The sequence below is a fragment of the Trachymyrmex cornetzi genome, unplaced genomic scaffold (assembly GCF_001594075.2).
Source record: "Trachymyrmex cornetzi isolate Tcor2-1 unplaced genomic scaffold, Tcor1.1 scaffold21, whole genome shotgun sequence".
Classification (NCBI taxonomy): domain Eukaryota; kingdom Metazoa; phylum Arthropoda; class Insecta; order Hymenoptera; family Formicidae; genus Trachymyrmex; species Trachymyrmex cornetzi.
Window position 1 is genome coordinate 2,378,941 of NW_017296741.1, and position 20,900 is coordinate 2,399,840.

The 20,900-nt window shown below is 30.6% G+C and overlaps 3 protein-coding genes across 6 annotated transcripts in view; 1 reads left to right on the forward strand and 2 right to left on the reverse strand.

The window, feature by feature from the left end:
- Window positions 1–3,169, reverse strand: part of xit (ALG6/ALG8 family glucosyltransferase xit) — a 4,717-nt gene extending 1,548 nt beyond the window's left edge. The window contains exons 1-5 of one of the 2 annotated variants that reach the window (XM_018505529.1): window positions 3,089–3,169; window positions 2,494–2,728; window positions 2,136–2,408; window positions 323–491; window positions 49–267 (exon numbers count right to left, since the gene is read on the reverse strand). In XM_018505529.1, the coding sequence (XP_018361031.1) occupies window positions 49–267; window positions 323–491; window positions 2,136–2,408; window positions 2,494–2,660 (828 nt within the window). In that variant the 5' untranslated portion in view covers window positions 2,661–2,728; window positions 3,089–3,169. Of the gene's footprint in view, window positions 1–48; window positions 268–322; window positions 492–2,135; window positions 2,409–2,493; window positions 2,729–3,088 lie in introns of those variants that run through there. The other variant, XM_018505530.1, reaches the window with a different exon arrangement.
- Window positions 3,170–3,295: 126 nt separating this feature from the next.
- LOC108759959 (translation initiation factor IF-3) lies at window positions 3,296–5,082 on the forward strand. Its single transcript, XM_018505707.1, has 2 exons — window positions 3,296–3,856; window positions 4,838–5,082. The coding sequence occupies exons 1-2, from the start codon at window positions 3,314–3,316 to the stop codon at window positions 5,018–5,020; spliced, it is 726 nt and encodes a 241-aa protein (XP_018361209.1). The 5' UTR covers window positions 3,296–3,313; the 3' UTR covers window positions 5,021–5,082.
- A 1,446-nt stretch (window positions 5,083–6,528) lies between these two features.
- The window catches only part of LOC108759948 (spondin-1), a 41,781-nt gene continuing 27,409 nt past the window's right edge, over window positions 6,529–20,900 (reverse strand). Inside the window, exons 4-17 of one of the 3 annotated variants that reach the window (XM_018505682.1) lie at window positions 20,188–20,374; window positions 19,438–19,602; window positions 17,996–18,119; window positions 17,765–17,895; window positions 16,902–17,091; window positions 16,143–16,314; window positions 13,518–13,749; window positions 11,075–11,279; window positions 10,598–10,768; window positions 9,412–9,534; window positions 9,048–9,196; window positions 8,772–8,850; window positions 8,526–8,591; window positions 6,529–7,231 (exon numbers count right to left, since the gene is read on the reverse strand). In XM_018505682.1, the coding sequence (XP_018361184.1) occupies window positions 7,053–7,231; window positions 8,526–8,591; window positions 8,772–8,850; window positions 9,048–9,196; window positions 9,412–9,534; window positions 10,598–10,768; window positions 11,075–11,279; window positions 13,518–13,749; window positions 16,143–16,314; window positions 16,902–17,091; window positions 17,765–17,895; window positions 17,996–18,119; window positions 19,438–19,602; window positions 20,188–20,374 (2,173 nt within the window). In that variant the 3' untranslated portion in view covers window positions 6,529–7,052. Of the gene's footprint in view, window positions 7,232–8,525; window positions 8,592–8,771; window positions 8,851–9,047; window positions 9,197–9,411; window positions 9,535–10,597; window positions 10,769–11,074; window positions 11,280–13,427; window positions 13,750–16,142; window positions 16,315–16,901; window positions 17,092–17,764; window positions 17,896–17,995; window positions 18,120–19,437; window positions 19,603–20,187; window positions 20,375–20,900 lie in introns of all 3 variants that reach the window. The other 2 variants (XM_018505681.1, XM_018505683.1) reach the window with 2 other exon arrangements.

Sequence of the window (20,900 nt, forward strand, 5' to 3'; positions counted from 1 at the left end):
TATATATATATATATATATAAATAAAATGTAATCTGCAATTATATTACCTGTGATAATTGAGTTCTGAATGGACCAAAAGATACTGCTAGAACAGTCAGAACGATAAGTCCAAGACTAAATAACCGCCTGAAGAACTTTCCACTGTTCAGACAGTGTGATTTTAGTAGCCAGACAGTGTATGCTGGTGCCACATATACATATAAATGTTTTAGATTTAGTAAAATGGAAAACCACATAGCACCATTATGTACAGCACAAACCGTCATCTAAAAACGAGCTGCTTTACTATAAGTAAATTCCACAGTATGTTACAAGATTTACCTCTTTGCCAATCTTTGAAACGTTTGCCATTGATATCAACAGAATGCCAAGCAAAAAGCCGTTGTACTGGAAATGTATATGGTCGACTATCAACAGTCCTATATTGCATAATGACAGAAATACAAAAACTATGTGGTTGTTTAAAGACTTGCAAAATGTCCTACTCATTCTGTAAAAAAAAATTTAGATTTAGATCTGTATCGCACAAAAATCTCTACAGTATATATAGGGGATAGGTTACAGTATATATAGGGAATAGAAAATGTGACTACCTAAGAAATATATTATCTACTTGTTTTACATCAAATCTTTTATAACAAATACGATAGAGAACATCACGGTCAAAGATGTTTTGAATAATACAATATATCTTTATTAAATTAATTTATTTCAGATATGATTGCGCGCCGATAACTTTCGGACTTTCAACACAATCAGTCCAAAACGTTAATAATCCCCCCCAAATTAAATTAGAAAAACTGTAAAGAGCTTATTGCGAAAAATATTATCTCAGCCAGGGTTCGAAACTGGGACCTTTCGACTTTCCGGGACGAGTGTCTTAGCCAACTCGACCACTGAGGCTTCTACTTGTTTTATTAATAAGAATTTTGTTTACTATTTGTTTTTAATATAGAGTTTAGAATAGAGTCATCTTTGAATACTGTAGCAACTGCTACAATAATATTACATAGTACATTATTCTTCTAACAGAATATCTTCTAATTACTTAAAAGATATTGAAAGAGGAAATCAGTTTCAGAAATAGACTTCTTGATTGTTTCTCACTCTGCTCTTCAAGAAATTACAAATAATTTAAATCGGACGACTGACCAGGAAAAATGTTGAAGCTTTGGAAAATAGAGAGCAATTTTGGAAAATAGAGTAGGAAGAAAATTTCATTTTCCAATATCATTTGTATAAAAAATAATGTTTTTCTAAAGATAAAAGATATTCTACTAAAAGAATAGTACAATATTCCATAGTTAATTATTCAAGCGCTGAGTGATTCAATAAGGATGTAAAATGAAAAGCAATCAATCTCTTATTAAAGTAGGGAAGTAAATAATATACTTCCTAAGTTCACATTATTTAGACTATCCTCTGTATGGCTTTAAAAATTAATTTTTTTTTCTAAGGAGATATAATTTTTTGAAGAAAGATTTATTTAATAAAAAGAATTTAATTTAGAACATTAATGAATTATTGTTCGATCTCTTAACTGACAGTCATAATAATAATTTTTCTCTGACTGCATTCATCAAAATCACTATCATTTTATCGGAATATCTAACTGATGTTATATTACTTGACGTTACACAAAACAGTTTTTACTGATGATGCGTTTATACGCTAGTTTATCTGTCGATTGACCACTGTCATATAACACCTTATTTCTGGACCTTTTCTGGGAACTCGGACTATTGCGATAACAAGATGATCAATCTACAAATTCTTGTACATTTATAATGTGACAACTATGACTCAACAATATATATATACTTCATGCATTAATTGTATTATGAGTTAACAATGGTTAATTTTATATTTGTTTTAATTTGCATTGAGAAGGATCAAACATTGGTCAAAATGTCTGCATAGTTAATAATTCTCTAATATATTATAATAAATACTTCTTATGCACTGACAACTGCATTGGCTTTTAATTGATTTTTTAAATTCTTTTTATTGGATTTATTTTTAGAGTGGTATATATATCATTTATATTTATTTAATAACAATAAGTTGAAGATCTTTTTAATTACATCGCCATGTGTGAAGGTTGTTAATATAATTAAATAAATTTCATACTTACTCTCTTACTCCATAAGCAAATATCAGATCGGCAAATATAACGGTGCCTCTCTGGAAATATATAGTGGCCGGTGAGGCATAATTCAAATTCTCCACCTTAAGCATTTCCGGATCGAAAAATGCAGCCATTTGGCTAAGGCAGTACTCAAACCACGCAAATAAAGGCGGATAGTCAAGAGTCCAAGGAGATTGTGCGTTCACATACCATTCTGCAACAGGGAGACTATATGTGATGGCCAGCCAATTGCGATGTACCTCAAAATCAGTAGAGCGACTGCGAAAAACAAGTGTAAACCTTCAATATAAATAATATTGCCACAAATGGGCCAGCAAAGAGACTGTCCAAAACATCTGCTTACTAAGTAGGAATCAGGAGAATCTTAATGCAGGTGATCAGAAGAAAGGTCTTTAAAAGTATATTGTCGGCCCTCCAAAGGGCAGAGGAGGAGGATGAGGAGGAAGAAACACCCTTTCCATCCTGTTTCACTTGAGTTTCTGTTGAAATGCTTTTTTCCTCGGTGGACATGTTAACTTTAAGGGGGTAGATGTGGCAGCCACTATGTGTCTAGGTATAATTTTCTTTAAAATTTTGTTCTGAAAAAGGAAAATAAAAAGTATTACTCAGAAGAGTCTCAAAGTTCATTATTTCCTTTTATCTCATAAAGATAATGTAAAATTAACTGTGATATATAATAATAAAAAATACGAATATAAAATTTCACATAAAACTAAAATCTTTTTGAGGTGTTCTAAGCACTTCATCTACCAACTTGCGTATCTTCATCAGGATTGTGTCAAGGCGTAAAATATAATAATTTACATCACTGATGAGAATAGTATCTCGTCGGTGTTTAAGTATGTGTATACAATGTAAACTACGTATCATCTATGTAAACAATCTATAATATGAATCACATTAAACCACCTATTTACTTAAAGTTTTATTAAACTTACACCTTGCTATTTGTTAGCGTCAATCGCGATAATCCTCGATGCATTCCGTAATTATGATAGGCTTCAGGCGTAACAAACATTCGGCGAAAATATTGTGAGCATATGCGGCGCAATGTGACGAAGTAAGGTTAGGAGTTACGACGTGTGGTGCGATGCGTGACAATTTTAGGTTAGGTTCGACAGAGAACAACAGAAAATTGGACACTCTGACGGAACCGCCGAGCTATGATAGTTCCCGGGTTACCGCCAACTCTACGCAAGGCTGTGCATTTTGCTCAGAGCTTCAGTCGGTGTCGCGTGACACGTGATATTTGGAAGTCCGATCAGTGTCGAACGTTTAGCAAAAGGTCGGAGCAGACTGACAGCAATGGCAAGAAGATACCGCGGCCAAAAACAGAACCGATTCCGAAGATCACGCTCTTGTCGCTGGACAACTCGACCACTGTGACCGTGCTGGAAGTGGCTCAACGTTTGGCGAAACGGCGCAACCTTACCCTCATTAAGGTCAGCGACCTCGAGGGTACGATGCAGCGACCACTCTATAAGTTAATGAACAACACCAACATTCTCGAACACCTCGAGAAGACCGAAGAGGATACTCGGAACACCGACAAGGCCGTGCAGAAGTCGAGCAAGGGCGCTAAATTATACTACATATCCGCGAAGATCACTGAACATGACCTGTGGACGAAGACGAAGAACATGATGAAATTGTTGAACAAGGGCCACAAAGTCAAGGTTGCCATCACTCTAGACGGTGCCGACGGGGTGAGTTCTATGATTCTTTTCTCTGCTTCTTGATATGCAACTGATCAACGAAAAGTCATTATTTAAGAGAATTATCAGATAAAAATACAATAATGAAGAATTTCGTTATATTAAATACCTATAAAAACCAACACCAGTTATTTGTATGTACAATAAAGCCTTTATTGTACATATTAAAAAAATAATTAATTTAATTTAATTGCTTCTGAATAATATGTAATAAATTAATTTAATTGTATTTGAATAGTCTGTAATAAAGATTTTATAATATGTAAATACACTGCACAAAAACAACTGGTATCAACTCTTATAATTTACATTTATTCGTTTTATTTTCTCTATAAACCTTTTTCTCCTTTTAAATATTCTAATCTTATCAGTTGTTTAAATAGTAATTAATTCTTTGTAATAAAAATTTTTCTCAAAATTCTTCATGTAATATTTATGTAAATTTCAAAACTCTTCAGAATTTTTTAGAGAATTTTTTAGATTTTTTAAATACAAATTGTAATTTGTATTTAAAAAATCTAAGAAATTATATTCAAAAAATTTAATTACTTTTTAGAAGTTTTGAGAAACATCTACATCTTTTCTAGAATTTTTCATATGTGTTGTATTCTAAAATATTCCAAGATTTCTCTCATTTTATAATTTCTGATAAAATCTTATAAAATCTGAAAAAATTTAAGGCTTTTTTTTATTATGTAATGTGAGAAACCTTAGAAATCTTAGACTATTTCAGAATTTGTATATGAAAAGTTCTAAGAAAGATATAGACTTTCTCAGTATTTCTGAAAAGTATTCCAATTCATATAAAAAGTGTGGGAAAAGTTTTCATCAAGGATGATAATCTATATAAATGATTATTTTTAAGGTAATTGTAAAGTATAATATTTAAGCAAACAATGTGTTGAGATAAAAAACCTTTCATGAAAAACATAATTATTTAATTACATGCAAGTTTTTTCATTTAACATATAGGGTAAGGTGCAAAGAGTCGTCGAGGATGTTGTAAGAAATGATGGCAGTATCCAGCAAATGCCATCAAAGAAGAATGTAATTTTACTCTTAATAACTCCTTCGCATAAGAATGAAGATGTTTCTGTAAATAATAAAGATGAGACTGACAACTCCAGTATAGCTAATAATGAAAGAGGTACGTGAGATTTGTTGAATTCGAATAGTATAAATATAGACAGATGAAATCAGAATTTATCGCTGTTGACACATGCAAAAAAAAATTAATCCTTTATATAATTAAATTAATGTAATAATATGTGTACGTATTTATGTATGCATTTATGTGTATATATATATATATATAATATGAATACACTTATAGTGATTATATTTATTTTGAATATATTGTATTATAACGGATTTACAAAAGAATAACAGGTAAATAGCTTTTTTGTACCATACCTACGATATCATTATTGTCAATGAAGAGAATTCCATGTTAATAAAACTTCCCGTTACGCGTCAAACAAACAACTTACTGTCTATCGAACTACTGATATGTCTACAGGTCTGTTTTTTATTCCTGCGCTAGACTGCACTAGAATCACTCTCTTTCTCGCTTTCGCCAAATATCAAACATCTCACTTTGAGTTCCAAAAGTGTAAACTAGTTCAGCTACAAAAAACAGACTCAAAATCGCATTTTACAATAGTATTTTAAAATATCGTGGTTCTCAGTTTTCAACTGAAGCTGTTATACAAACTTTGGTCTTGCAATGAGATCTGTAATGCGTGATAAATGCTACAAATATGACGATACGCGTATAAATAAATGTCATTACGAGTGGTCTTCTTCGCATTTTACTACCCGCGCTAGAAAGGAGCAACACTCTTTTAACATTAATATTATTATGCCGCGGTTATATTCTGATTTTACCCTTTTGCTATCATTAGATAGATATCAAATGATTTGTCTTCGCCTTTTGCGAAAAACTATTATGACTATTCAATATTATCTTATTATGGGTATGGATAATTGCAAAAATTCTAACGTTTCCTCTTTTCTAAGCACAACTGATGTGACGTACTGGAATGCAAATCCATTTTGCCTTAACTTAATATCATATTGGAGAAGAACTTTCACGTGTTACATCTTTAAGGTAAATAAAATTATACGAAATATTAAGTAATTCAGTATTGGCACGACAAGTATCGCAAAACGATTTCCCTGTGCGTAGTAAATTACACTGGAGGACAGAGAACATGAATATAGAGAGAAACAATTCCAAAACCCTTTTTTTTCACTATAGCTATTACAGAAGAACATTATATGAACTTCTGTTCTCTACATTGAAAAAAATTTACTAAATATTGTCTTAATATATCTTAATACATATATCTTTGAATAGTACCGGCAATAAGTAAACATTTAAATTTACAATAAATAAATATTTACTTAATAAAAAAATGACAGTTAAATCAAATTAATGATTTTTGTATCGAATAAATATATGTTTACATTTAGTAAAATTTACTTAGAATTATTTAAACAAATATTAACAAATTTGTTTAATTTAATTTTTTTTCAATGTATAGAAAATAATTAGCAAATCGTGCAATGCGTCTTAAGTACTATAGTTAAATGTTGGTTCAAATTGTGTAGTTTCTGTATCACAAGATAAAGAAATCGATTTTTCTATTTTACAGTCACATTCTAATAATTCCTTTTCTGTTTCTTTAAAGTAGTATTTACTTTTATTGATTTTGAATTAATGAAAATCTATATTTTTTGTTCTTTCTCAGGAAATTAAATTTAATATGTAAATCAAAGAAAATGATTGTATTGTAAAATAAACGCATATATTAACTAAATTAACTTTAGAATCTAAAATATCTTCAACTTTGCTATCAAATGAAATATGTACTTTGTCATGTCATTCGCTGTTTCCCTGATTTTTATCTCGTATAGACTCTATCTTCGCTATGAAAACGACGAACATCCGCTCAAGTGAACGTCCGATAAAGTTGTGTCGTCCAGTATTATTCTTATTCTCTGATATAACTTCGCTACCTCTATTCCTAAATACGCTCTGAAATTTCAACCGTGTGACATCTAAGAGGGAGTGTCACTCATAATCAGTCTAGTCATATAAATTCCAACGTTCGAAACAGAACGCACCGCTGTGCATATCGCTATCGATTAACTAGCGACAAAATTGTGGAAACGTTACGTCCGTCTATTGTGGACAATCCACCTTGCGGCACTTCTTGAATTCCACCAAAGTTGGACAGAGTTTGGCCCAGGCTCCTCTCGGTTTCACCGTTATACTTCTGACTCTGCTTCGTAACCCCTCGTCGCAGGTCGCACTGCACTTTGACCACGTTGACCACGGTGTCACTTTACAATTCACTGTAACTTTACGAACGAGATGATTAGACAAACAAAACTTACGATCACCCTTCACTGAAAGAGAAATATAGCAACTATATTTAAGTTTTATATGTAGAAGTAAATGTATTATAGTTGAACAAAATTAACCCTTATCGTACCAGCTACAATTTGGTGCATCATCCATACAAACGGGGGCACTAGAATCCGTCCGTTTTTTTCACCTATTCAGAATGATTAAAAAAATCTCTAAAAATTTACCAACATACTTTCAACTTTCTAGAATAAATATTGGCACTTTATTTTGGAAAATAATAAAATGTAGTGTAATTTATAATTACCGAAAGACTCAAAGAAACTTGCACGAACAGGAATCGCTCGGTCATTAGTGACCCCCTCTTGTACGGTAAGGGTTAAAATATATGTATATATATAGTTGAATAAAACTAAAAAGTTTTACATATTACAATCCAGCATCAGTTTATATTGACTTACATTTTTTACTTATTTTGATTTATTTCTCTGAACCTTTATTATTCGAGATAGATATTGTTGAATACAACTATTTTATAGTTATTCATGCAATTATTAAATAGTTTATTCTACTATATAACTATACTCAATACGGTCTAATACTGAACTAGATAACTATTATACCCAATACGGTCTAATATTTAATATAACCTACTTGCTGTTTGTAGATACATAGTTATATAGATGGTTAAAACTTTATTGCACCCAAAATAAAAAACGTTTCTAAACATTGAAATGTGAGACATTTTCAATATTCACAAATATTTTTTACTTTGAATTTAATCATCAATTTTTAATGTTGGACTTAGCGAAAATTCTAGATCAGATCGAGTATAGTTTTTTTATCGTATATTAATTTTATTATTTTATATATTATAAATTTGTATAGTTATCTCTCTATATGATTGCCACTACTACGTTTTTTCTCTGAATTTTGTTCAAATATTTTATCAAGCATATATTAAATTCTCCAGCCAGATCATGTATCCAATGAATTTGTTTCATCTATTGCGTTAATTTGTTTGACGGACTTTTTATTCGTTCATGAATACATTTTATCGAAACGTCAATTTTGTTTGCTGGAACAATTTTTCTTAATACGGAGAAATTTAATATCGTTTATGTACTCGAAGCGTTAAATTTACTGCGTGTGTAATTTCAGTATTTTTTTATACATATGTAAAGAAATAAAAAGGGAAATTCTGATGAAATAAATTCTAAATTCACAGAATTTCGCGAATTTTATTTATCCATTTGAAGTGATATTTTAAAGCGACATAGGACTTACTCTCGTAATCGGTTCCGGTATTTTTGTCTCTATGAAATCGCCGACCTGTTCCATCACCCTGTAGAGCTACAAAATTTATTTCTTATTATATTAATCTTTAATAGTAGAATTGATTAAAAGAAACAAAATTTCTTTTTTATATGATAAGAGATATTGAAAAATTTAGCAACATGAATACATCAAGCTTTCATAATTGTTTCAATAATTAAATTAATTTAGTGATAAATTAGATAAAATAATACTTACAACAAGGCGGAATCTTGTGGCACTTCTTTTTTCGAAGAATCTTCTTTGGACAGCTTTTTCCTCCATTCTCAGCTGAAATCTGTTCGCAAGAAAAATCAATTTTAGATTTACGTTCATTCTTTTACAACGCAATATATGTATACATATATGTATAATTTCTTTGATTAGAGGATTTACGAATAATAGTTATTGCTCGTTGAAACATTGTGTTTTTATTCTGTGTTGTAAGCATCGAAAAATTTTAATAGATACATGAATAAATTTCTAATATAATACCATAATTGTCCTGGTGCTCATAGTGTATCCACGACAGTTATCACAACGGGTCCATTTACTCCATTCTGTGACCTGACAGTCCACTTTGCTATTTTCATTTGATTCCATTATCTGACTGCTCGCTTGAATGCCTTTAAAATTCTCCTTTTCTATAAAGATGCGCAAGATGATCGTCAGCGAAGCAGAAATTTCTATGCATTGCATTTCTCTAATGGTTTTTAAATTCGTATTTTCCGTAAGAATAGAATATATACGTATTGTATGGATGTATGTGTATGTGTATTCATAATGGATCTCTGTCATAAATATTGATTTGATATTAACGAGAAATGATTAATTTTTGTATAAAGCAATTAATTATCACCGTGTTGCGCTCTCTTCGCTTTCGTGCTGCGTTGCTCCTGAACGGGAATATGATAGCTGAGGACGCTACTAAGAGACACCTTCAAGTTTTTCATAATTGTCGACATATTCGCCCTCAATTCTCCTGAATTCGTTAGTAAGCGTGTGCAAGGTATAACACAAATTGATTATTCGTGAAAAGACAGTTTACTGATAATGCGGAAGTCAGAAGCGTTATATATGATGCAGATTAAGAGTTTATTAGACGAAAAAGCGCATAATTTTTAAAAACCTTAAAGAAATAAAATAAATTTAAATAATAATCTAATTTATTATAATCCTGTTATAATTTTTCTTTCATGTATTAAGATATTTTAGTAATAATTAATATTTTTTGCATATTAATATCTATTAATATATCAATAAATCTTTAGCATATTTCCTAATATATTAAGAATATTAAAATTTACATTTTAAGATTAATTTACCACTAAAGAAATTAACATGCATATAACAAACAGAAATTATAGAGTGCGGTCCACTTAATACTACATATGTTTCGAAGTATTTAATTTGCCAATCAGAAGAAACAACTTTACTAATAAACCAATCGGAGACTGTTTCAGAGATGCATTTGCATCAAGTGAACTGTAGTTACACGGTAAATCTGAGAGAGCGGGAGAATTGTTGTCGCGCAGATATCATAATTGTACAGTGGGATAGATTGCCGAAAAAATAGTCAAAAATGAACTTTCTAATTTTGATAAAGTAAATATACAATACTCATATAAAAACATGAATGTTGTTTTACTTTATCAAAATTAGAAAGTTCCACGTTGGTGGACGTATTCTCAACGTTTTAGATTTTAGAATTTTTAGTCAAGTATTTGCTTATTAATAACAATAATAACTTGAAAAGTTGCATAAGGTCTGTAATAGAATCCGCTATTTCAAATTTTCAAAATTCGAGATCGGATTCGAAATCAGCAACCTCGAAAATACCCTAATATCATGTTCCACTGCGATTGGCATACTTCATGAATTTTGGTCACTTTTTCAGAAATCTATATTCCACTGTGTGAATTGGTAGAAAATTTTATTAGCATATATACGTGCGTGCGGGGATCTCATAATTAACAACCTCATCATGATGTATCATGTATTCATTATAAAATAAGTGAATATGGCGCGTAATCTGATTAACTTACTTTGAAAATTACTGCAGACTTTGTAACAATCCTGCTCGTTTGGGAAATTGTTTCGATTAGCGCCGCATCCAGTATAGAAGAAATAACGACAGCGACCCGTCTGTTTATCGAAGTAGGTTCGTAATTCGTTTTCATTACAACTTCCCTTCTGCAGGGGTTCGCTACAAATCTCTAATTACAAATCTCTAATTAGTATTTTATTATTATAGTTATACAGATAATACAAAAGAGACGCGCAGTTATAGTAACGAAGATAAAACGCGTGGCTAAAGTAACGACTAACTATTAGTTGCTAAATATTTTATTAGCAAAATATACGACGGAGATACATTTATATATCGATTATTTTTAGTGCATGCTATTTATATCTAAAGTGCAACGAATCAAATATCATTAGAATTTTTCGCACTGTCGGAATTATTTCTTGTTTCGTACTGTCAAATAAATTAGAAAATTGACAGTTAATATTTTACGTACGTTCTGCCTCTTCCCTTGTGTAATTACAGCTCGAAATTTCGGCTATGCATGGTACCATTTGCGTCTTGCACTTTTCGTCGTCCTTATCCGACTGATCTGGATAAGGATACGATAATTGCCTGGATCTCATCTTGATGCCGGGTCCGCAACTGGCAGTGCACAGCGACCATGTGGACCATTCTGTATAGCGATCGGCAAGACAAGTCTGCGGCCAAGAATAAAAAATCGATCAACATAAAAAAGACAATTCATGGAGAAAGCTGTAGAAGCGAACTCTTTTCTTTTCTGCCAAGCATTTGTAATGAATTTGAAAAATCTTTCAAACGAGCATTTCCATGGATTGCATAAACCTTTTTTTCTTTGAAAGTTATTTAGCCATGCGCTATATTGCATGAACATGTCGTATATTAATTGTAATGTCCGTATCAGACTAGAGATTGAGATCGAGATCGAGATTGAATTTAATCAAGAAGAAAGGAAACTAATATCAAGTTTAATAAACTTTGTTTTAATTGGTCAAATTCAATCTCAATCTCAATCTCTAGTCTGATATGGGTATTAGAAAGTATGACAAAGAAGTTTGCTCTTTTAAATGAGTATTAAAAAGATTTTGAAAAATATAATTTTTTTCACTCTTGCGTTTAATATGAATTTTTGTTAATCATGGAGATTACTTATTGCCAAAATAATTTAATGACACTTGATTATAACATTCTTTACATGATGATTACGCATGTAAAATATTGTAAATATAAGTGTATGATTGATAATGGCGGTTAATAACGATTATTAAGTCAAAATTCTTTATTGATTCGTTGCAGTTATGATATCACAAGATACCGCAACATTTGAAGGGTTATCTTGTCATGTAAAACTTTAAATTTTTAGAATTTTTTCTTTTAATTTCACATCTTAAGAATAACACATATTTCTGAAATATCTTGATATCTGTCGAAAATTCTGATCAGGTTTGACGTGATGAAGAAACTAAACATTTTGAAATATTTTTCGAACCTAATATAATGAAGACAAAAAGTTTTAGCTGTTAAGACAATCTCGTTTTTCAAATTCGCAAAAGTTGTGTGTTTTTTTTATCGTTCTCAGCGAGCATATCTTATTAAGCATAAATTTAAATATATCGTTCCTCTTCTCTTGATGGCAAGAATAAACCACGTTAAAAAGAAAAACAAGCCGCTGTATCTTTGATAGTAAAGCTGTCGTGATACAGCAAGGGAATTTAAAAGCACTCGGAAATGCATCTGTAGTAATATTTAATAAAGAGAAGAAAAAAGATTAATTCTTCACGGTACTTGAATCCTTCATACGCTTTTGATCTTCAGCTTAATATTTACCGCTTCTTGCGTGCTCTAATGGCAGTCTATAAAAAGAATATATGATTAAATTTTTCATACACCGAGGTGCTAGATTTCCCTTGCTGATATCGCGTGACTTACGTGAGGGTGCCAGTGCCATTGATGGATCTACGAGAAATGGTATACAGATATCGATTACTCGTGCGAAGCTATCGCCGCTGGCTGCCTGGTGATTTAATACTTAGCAAAGCTGCTGGATTCGTTGTAATAAATATCGAGCGGATCATTTATCCTATCTATGTAAGAGATACGAAGTCCGCTTGATATCCATTCGATATAAAGTACATCAATAGTTAGTCGTATATAAGTGAGCCTTTCGACGAACTTAATTTCTCGAAGGACCAAGTTGATCGAATGTGTTTTATTTGTTCGAATAAAACTCAGAAACCGGAAAATAAATATCAATTCACGGACTAAATGCTACTTGAAAATCAGATTGGATTTTACAAAAAAAAAGAAGCTACTCACATGTGAAAAAAATCTAAGGAAAATTAATAAACCAAAATAAAAATATTGGACATTAATTAAAAGCAAATTAAATTAAAATTTGATTTAACTTAAATTTAATTGAAATTAAGATTTAATTAAAAACAAATTAAGCACATTAAAAGAGCTTTACGTCTTAATCCCCGAGGACGAAATAAGAGAATTATTTATTTTGATTAATTCTTAATCGAGATCTTAACAAAAATTTAATATATATATATATATAAGAGAATATTTAATATAGAAAATTAAAAAAAATTTAATAATTATGGTGTTCAATAAAACTTTCACTGAAGAAAAATCAGGATCGAATTTACCATAGAATTCGTTTTTTTTTCTTTTCTGTAAAGTAAACCTTAGCAATCGTATATAGTAACCAATAGTAAGTTTAGCAATTGTAATTTAATACAATTTCGGGCTTCGCGAATCAGCTTCGTTGGAAATCTCGTTTCCATCTGATCGTTTAGACTCAATATCCCTAAACGTTCTCATACCTGCAGCCATTCCTGTCCGTTCCCGTCCGCCATCTCACCAGTATAATCCTCGTCCTCATCATCGTTGTCCAAATGATTCAATCGCCTTACCTCCTCCGTGTCTTCGCCATCGCAAGGTTGATTTTCGCAGTTGATGGATTGCTGGAGTTGCGGCCCATTTGCCACGGCTCTGCACTGTTTTCGATACTTCTTCTGCCGGAAGTTTCTGGATCGGATCTTGATACCGTCACTACAGCTCGATGAGCATGCACTCCACGAACTCCACTCGGTTAACTCGCACTTTTCGCTCTCCAATAGTCCGTCGTCACGACCGTTGTTGACGCTGGCGAATCATAAGTGCAATTATTTAACAATATACAAACTCAAGCAGTGTAACAATTGTCATGATAACGTCAAAATGATGTTAAAATAAATCATTATTGATTTGAAATAAATCATTACTGAGTGACTTTCAGTAATTATTTTGGAGCCATTTTAATGTTGTATCCCTGATGAAAGTTTTTTTTAGAATTTTTCATATAATTTTTCAAAATTTCTATATAAAATTCTGAATTCTTCAAAATTTCTGAATAATTTTATACATCTTTTTAGAAAATTTCTTTAAACAAAATTTTTTGAACAAATTGGAACACATTTCAGAAGTGTCGAAAACGTTTACTCTCTCCTGGAGAAATCTTGATTCAAAAGAGTGAAAATACTATTACTATTAAAAAGAGAATGAAAATCTGCCGCTCTTATTCAAGAATGTAAATATTTTCACAAGTGGCAATATTTTGATTCTTTTGTAGTGAGATTTCACTCCAAGCAATTTAAAAAGCACATCAATCTCTAGGATTCTTCATATGCGTGAATTATGAAATATTCTAAGATTTCTATAAGATTTTTCATCTTATAATTTCTGATGAAATTTTATAAAATTTAAGAAATTTAAGATATTTTTTCAGAAATTATAGAATGAGAAATTACAAAATTTTAGAATATTTTAAAATTCATATACAGAGTGTTTTTCCTTTAACTTCTAAACCATCTAAAACCATCTAAAATATCTCCGTTGTTTTTAATGATACGAGGAAATCTTGAAGGAGAAAGTTGTTCGATTCGAAGAAGCATACATTATGAGCAAAAAATTTTTCTCAAGGTCATTTTTTGAGATTTCAAGGTCACCTCCACTTTTTTAAATGGAATTGTATAATTTTTTTTACACAATACGAATCCTCTAATTCTGAACATACCAGAATTAAGGTAGTGATATCAAAAAATCAATAGTTTATGAGATATTTAAATATTTTATACCTTATTCTGGCATATATTGACATACCTAAAATGTTAAATAACTCGTAAATTATTAATTTTTTGATAATCGTACCTTAATACTTTTATGAACAAAATAATGAAATGAATCAATTGATAGAAAGAAAACACAGTTGCTTATTTAAAAAATTATCTATTTTGTGTACATATTTTTTTAAAGCAACTATGTATTTTCTTTTCACCAATTAATTTATCTCATTATTCTGTTCATAAAAGTATTAAGGTATGATTATCAAAATATTAATAGTTCACGAGTTATTTTATGTCAATATATACCAGAATAAAGTATTTTAAAATATCACTACCTTAATACTTTTATATTCGGAATAATTAGAGGAATTATATTGTGTAAAAAAATCATACAATTCCATTTTAAAAAAGTGGAGATAACCTAGAAATTTCAAAAAATATGACCTTGAGAAAAATTTTTTTGCTCATCATAATATCTTCGAATTGAACAACTTTCTGGTTTGATATTTTCTTATATCATTAAAAACAATGGAGATATTTTTTTAGATGGTTAAGTTAGAGAAAACACCTGTATATGAAAAATTCTGTAGGAAAAGATGTAGGTTTTCTGAAAAGTATTTTAATTCATATAAAAATTCTGACCAAAGACGACTACTTGTATTCTGTTTGAGAATGAATCATCGTGGCTATTAGAGATCCAACTTAAACAGATGTTTTCATCATTACATAGTTTCGTATATGAGAGTATGTGGGTGATGACACTCGCTGTTTTAAAATTATGAATTTTTATATAGATATGTGATTTGGTAGATTATTAAATATATTCTCATCACTGAATATATAAAATCCAGTCTCTATTGTTATTAATTACTGTCAGAATTTTTATACTTTCTATTAAATTTTCAATAAATAACTGCTATATTCTTTTTATTTAAAAATGTAGTTGTTTCCAGCAAAGATAGAGGTTTTCTCAGTTCATACTTGTTTTTTATGTATTTTACGAACAGTAACAGTTTCAACTGAGTATTACGAATTACGATTGCATGTTAGGTGACTATAGGGAATAATTAAATATATGAGAATATATTTAATAATTAATTTATCGAACCGTATAATTTTTTTATTTTAAGACAATACACGAGCAATTATATGCTCTTGCAATGAATTGTATTACTTTTTTGTCTAAAGTATGAAAAAATAAGAACCAGTATGAAAAATTTTTGTCTAAAGTATAAAAATCGAAATATAAAAATAAATATGAAGCTTTACGATAGATATGAAAACATAAATGTTTTAAATACATAGAAAGAGAAAATTAAAAAAAAATAAAACACACGAGAGAGGGGGGTGGGGGAGGGGGATTCATCAGTAAATAAAGAATTTTGAGAAATTTCATAAATTAGTTTTTATCACGAGATTAAAAAAAGATATTACCAATACGGGTTTTTTGTATTGTAGCAGGCTCTTCGATCTGTGAGAGGCGTGCTACATTTATTCGCAGTAGCCGCAGCTTCGTTGCGAAAATGACGTTGTCTCAGCTTGGTGCCTTTGCCGCAGGTGACCGAACATTCACTCCATTCACCCCAAGTAGACACCATACAGGCTTCTACGTATAAAAAACATCGATTATCTTTTTAGATGTTTCATATAAAAACCGCATGCATCTAAAGTTCATAATTAATGCACTTAAAACAACAATTACATTATACAACTTGTAATGGCGTAATTTATGTACTACAAATTTATCATGCAATGTCAATCTATAGAAAGAATAGAAAGCAAATAATATGCTGAGAAAGTGAAAAATATGTAGTTAGACAAATTACGCAAGGTAAAAGTAAACAGACGTTCATCTAGACTTATCCCGTTTTAAAACAGTTCTCGCATGAACAATTTAGGGAATAATTATGCGGATCTGCACGTGACGTGGAAATTCATGATAAATGTTACTTTAATCAACTTCGCGGAAACTCGTTCACCGCGAGTTTTAGTGTTTTAGAACTGGTGTTTAATTCTGCATTTTTTTCTCCTCGGTGAGATATAAATTTTTTACATCGTCGAGAAAACTGCGGGTCAGACATTAACGCGCTGCTTTAAAATTTCCAAGTGATACAATTAACTGTCGTCAATTCTCCACAAGCACATTTCTTAAACGATATTTTCTATTTTATTTTTTATTCGTATGCACTGTACCTGTATCAGTTAGCGTATCGTCGGAGTCATCGCAGGTCTTCTCGTATAATCTCTGCCTGTTGAGATAAAGCTTCGCGAGAGGTTTCATGTCTAGACCAGACGGATCGTAAAAAGGTGATCTCGAATCATTCGGATACATTGATGTGATACGGTGAATCAGAAGCCGTGGATCCGACGGCGAATCGGGCGACTAATAATTAACAAGAAAAATAAATATTGCTTTATACGAAAAATTATAAATATTTGAAAATAAAATTATAAATTTTAGATATCTTTACATATATTACATATTACATATAAGATTAATTACGTATAAGATATCTTTCTCTCGTATAAATTTCTTAAAACGTTTCCTTCTTTGAAGGAAGGACTTCCTTGTAGTTTTATTTCTCTTAAAATTTTTTTCCAGCAAATATTTTTATCCGATCTTAACATAATAACGAATAGATCTGCTGTTACAAGAAACGTATTCATAAATTCTCGCTGTTAACGCACGGAAAAAGATTTTTCGCGAGAAAAGTAAGAGAAGGTAGAAGAAGGAAAATTCTCACTCGTCGGGAAAATGCCGAGGGAGCAACAACGTCAGCAATTCTTGTTGCATACTACGGGGATGAACTGATAAAATTAAGGTATTCTCTCTCAAGAGGGGTTATTACGATCTCTCCACGCTGACAATTGACAAGTATCTTTTTTTTTTTTAGTAGCCCTTCACCTGCTAAGTGAAGTACAAATCAACTGTCCTTATCTTGATGCGAGCTCTTCGGAAATTTTAAATCAATTTTTCCTTATAAAATACGCTAAAATATCCGTCAATCATAAATTATAAGAAATTGAAAATAAAAGTTGACATCTGTTTACTTTACCACGTATGTAATTCCGTCGTCAGTGCCAGCATCGTAAGGATACAGATTTAATTGCTTATGTTCTATCCAGGAACAATTAGACAGACAAAGTTCGAGTCCAGAAACGCCAACAAACCAATCGGGAGATGGATCTGCGAAAAAATTAAAATCGCACGGTGAGCGAAGAATTATTACTCTACAATTTTTAATACGAATTTAATGTCTCCTTTGTATAGTAAAAATTAGCCTTACCAATCATGGAAACTAACGACATTAAATGATGTTTTCTGTCAACTCGAAACACAGCAAAAGTCTTGCCAGTGACATTCGGATAACTGATGCCTCTTGCTTTTATTATAGTTCTTATATGATCGCTCTGTAATAAACAGTAAATTCAAGCGATAAATGCTGTAATTTATATGTGTATCTATGTTTTTATCATAAATATTTTTATGATAAAATCATGTGTTTCCTAATAAACATATTTACGAAAAACTATTTTTGAGTTTCCGACAAATTCCTGAAGCTTTAAAAAAAATAACACAATCCTTAACTTTCAGAATTAATTCTTTCTAATTAATTATAATGTCAATGATGGAAATAATTAGAGTTTGAAAGTCAGTTCGGAAATCAGTGCTACGGTAAAAGTACGCACTTAATTAGCTGTCGGCGCAACTATAAAGCTACAATTGCATAAGTGTAGTTGTAAGTGGTTATATATAGTTGTGAGAATTGACTAATCACAATCGAATATTTTCTTTATATTTGATTGTGATTGATTAATTCTCATAACTACAACTTATAACTATGCTTATGCAATTGTAGAATGGGTTTTAGATCGCAGCAGCTATAACTCACACAGAACGTGCCTTTTTGGTTAGCCAATCTGTATGTAAAAGATAGCTAACGGTCAAAGATAGATCTTTAATACTTAAATAATTCAATTAAAAGAATTACTATGTATATATTATATATATATGTGCATGCATATATATCATATTTGTAGTCATTTGAACTGCGCGCCGAATTGGTTTTGCGGACTTATAAACGCAATTAAACTATTGTAATAATATCACAAATTAAATTGACAAACTATTTTAATAATTTGATGCTTAATCAGGCAATCTGTTAAAAAGATGTTAATATGCTGAAAAACTGCAAATAAATTTATTGCGAAAAATATTACCTCGGTCGGAAGATAACCAAATATGGTATATATGGATGTACATATATAGTATATAGTAATTCAGATTGAATTATTTAAGCATTAAAGCTCTAGTTTTGACTATTAAGGGCATTACTTTTATTCTTTATTGTTGAATTTGCAAATGCACGGTCCAATAAGATTCTTATTGTTTATATTAATTTTTGTAATTTTTGTAATTTTCGTAATTACAAAGGGTTAACATAAATTAAACTATGCTTCTGTAACTTATTTTAGTGAAATATTCAATTTTTTATATTTATATGTATAAAATAGTATCTTTATATTTTAGCATACCCATTAATGAAATTATGATATAAGAATATTAATGGAATTATGATATAAATGAAATATTAAAAACGAAGGCAATTTATTTGAACAGAAAAAAATTAATTTATCTTAAACTTTCCGAAATAGGACAAAGTGAATTAAAAACTTTTGTATAGCTTTTCCTTAAGGTATACAATTGCATATATATTGCACTTCTTACTCGATCCTTTAACTCGGACTCTAACTTCCGTGTTGCACCGAACTCAGCCACTTGTTGTAGTCCAACACTAGCTAAGCCGGAGTGTTGCCAGAATCTGTAATCGCCAGTATGCGAGGCGCCGATCACGTCTGAAAATCGGATCAGCCAGCCCTTGCTAGGAAAATCCTGTAAGAAGACAGAATAATGAACGATGATTAATCAAGTGTCGATCATGTGAAGGGTTCCTACAAATGATTTTGTCGTGATTCCAAATATGCTGAATATAAAAAAAAATACTATAAGCTCAGTTTTTCAGGTACTTGCAAGTATTTTAAAAAATACTATAAGCTCAGTTTTTCAGGTACTTGCAAGTACCTTTTTTTTATATTAAGCATATTTGGAATCACGTCTCTCAACCCCATGGGATTGAGAGACATTATATCCAAGTAATCTACTTTTAGTTCTTTCACCCGCAAATATGATATATTTTCTTTATATACATATATCTATTATTTAATATATTTGGAAAATATAAATTTTCCTCTTACTGTTTGAAAAATAAGGCCTTACACAAGGATACACGTTAAAGTGTCGCAAAATTTTAACGTTTTAGATTTTATCCTTCTAAGGCTTTACTTCTCAAGTTGAAGGAAAATTTATATTTCCCGACTATACATATATTAATAAATTTTATTTTGCTTAATAAAGTTTATATTATATAAAATTGTGTAATACGTCACAATTTTTGTTTGATGCCGATTATTTACATACTTTCGGATGTGTGTTTCTTGACCAGAGGCCTTCGAACGTGACTTCAAATTTTGCCTCGTCGCAAGCACAACATTCTGGAAGAATCGGGCCCTGATCATCGGCTTCCGCTTTTGAGTCTTGGCATATATTAATAATTAAATTTGGGTCATCCATATACCATGCATCTATCGTCTCCAGTACTGTCGCTCTGCAAAAAAAGAAGATGAAAATGTAATCAACTATATGAGTACGATGGCCGAGGATGTACTATCATATAAAAGATTTTATTATCAAACAATGTAACGTAAAAATATAAAATGAGACAAAATAGTTGATCTTTCGAAGAAGAAGCTCAAACTATAAGTAAAATTTCATATAATCGTGTAATACTTACATGACTATGTATTTGAATATAATACATAATGTAACATATAACAATACTGTAATATATATTGTGTGTATCTTATAATATCTACATTTATTTAAATAGCGCACTTACAACAAAAAATATATTATTAAATAATATTTAATTCTGTTTCAGAGGTAAATAAAATGGCGTAATAAATATCACAATAAATATCGTTTCCATCGCTTTATACTTGATTTTAAATAAAATCCTTTAATACAAGTATTATATGCAGTAAAATGTTATAACGCTGCAAAATTTGGGACATAAATAAAACATGTTATAGCTAAAGGCATTTTATACATATTTAATCATATACAAACATGTT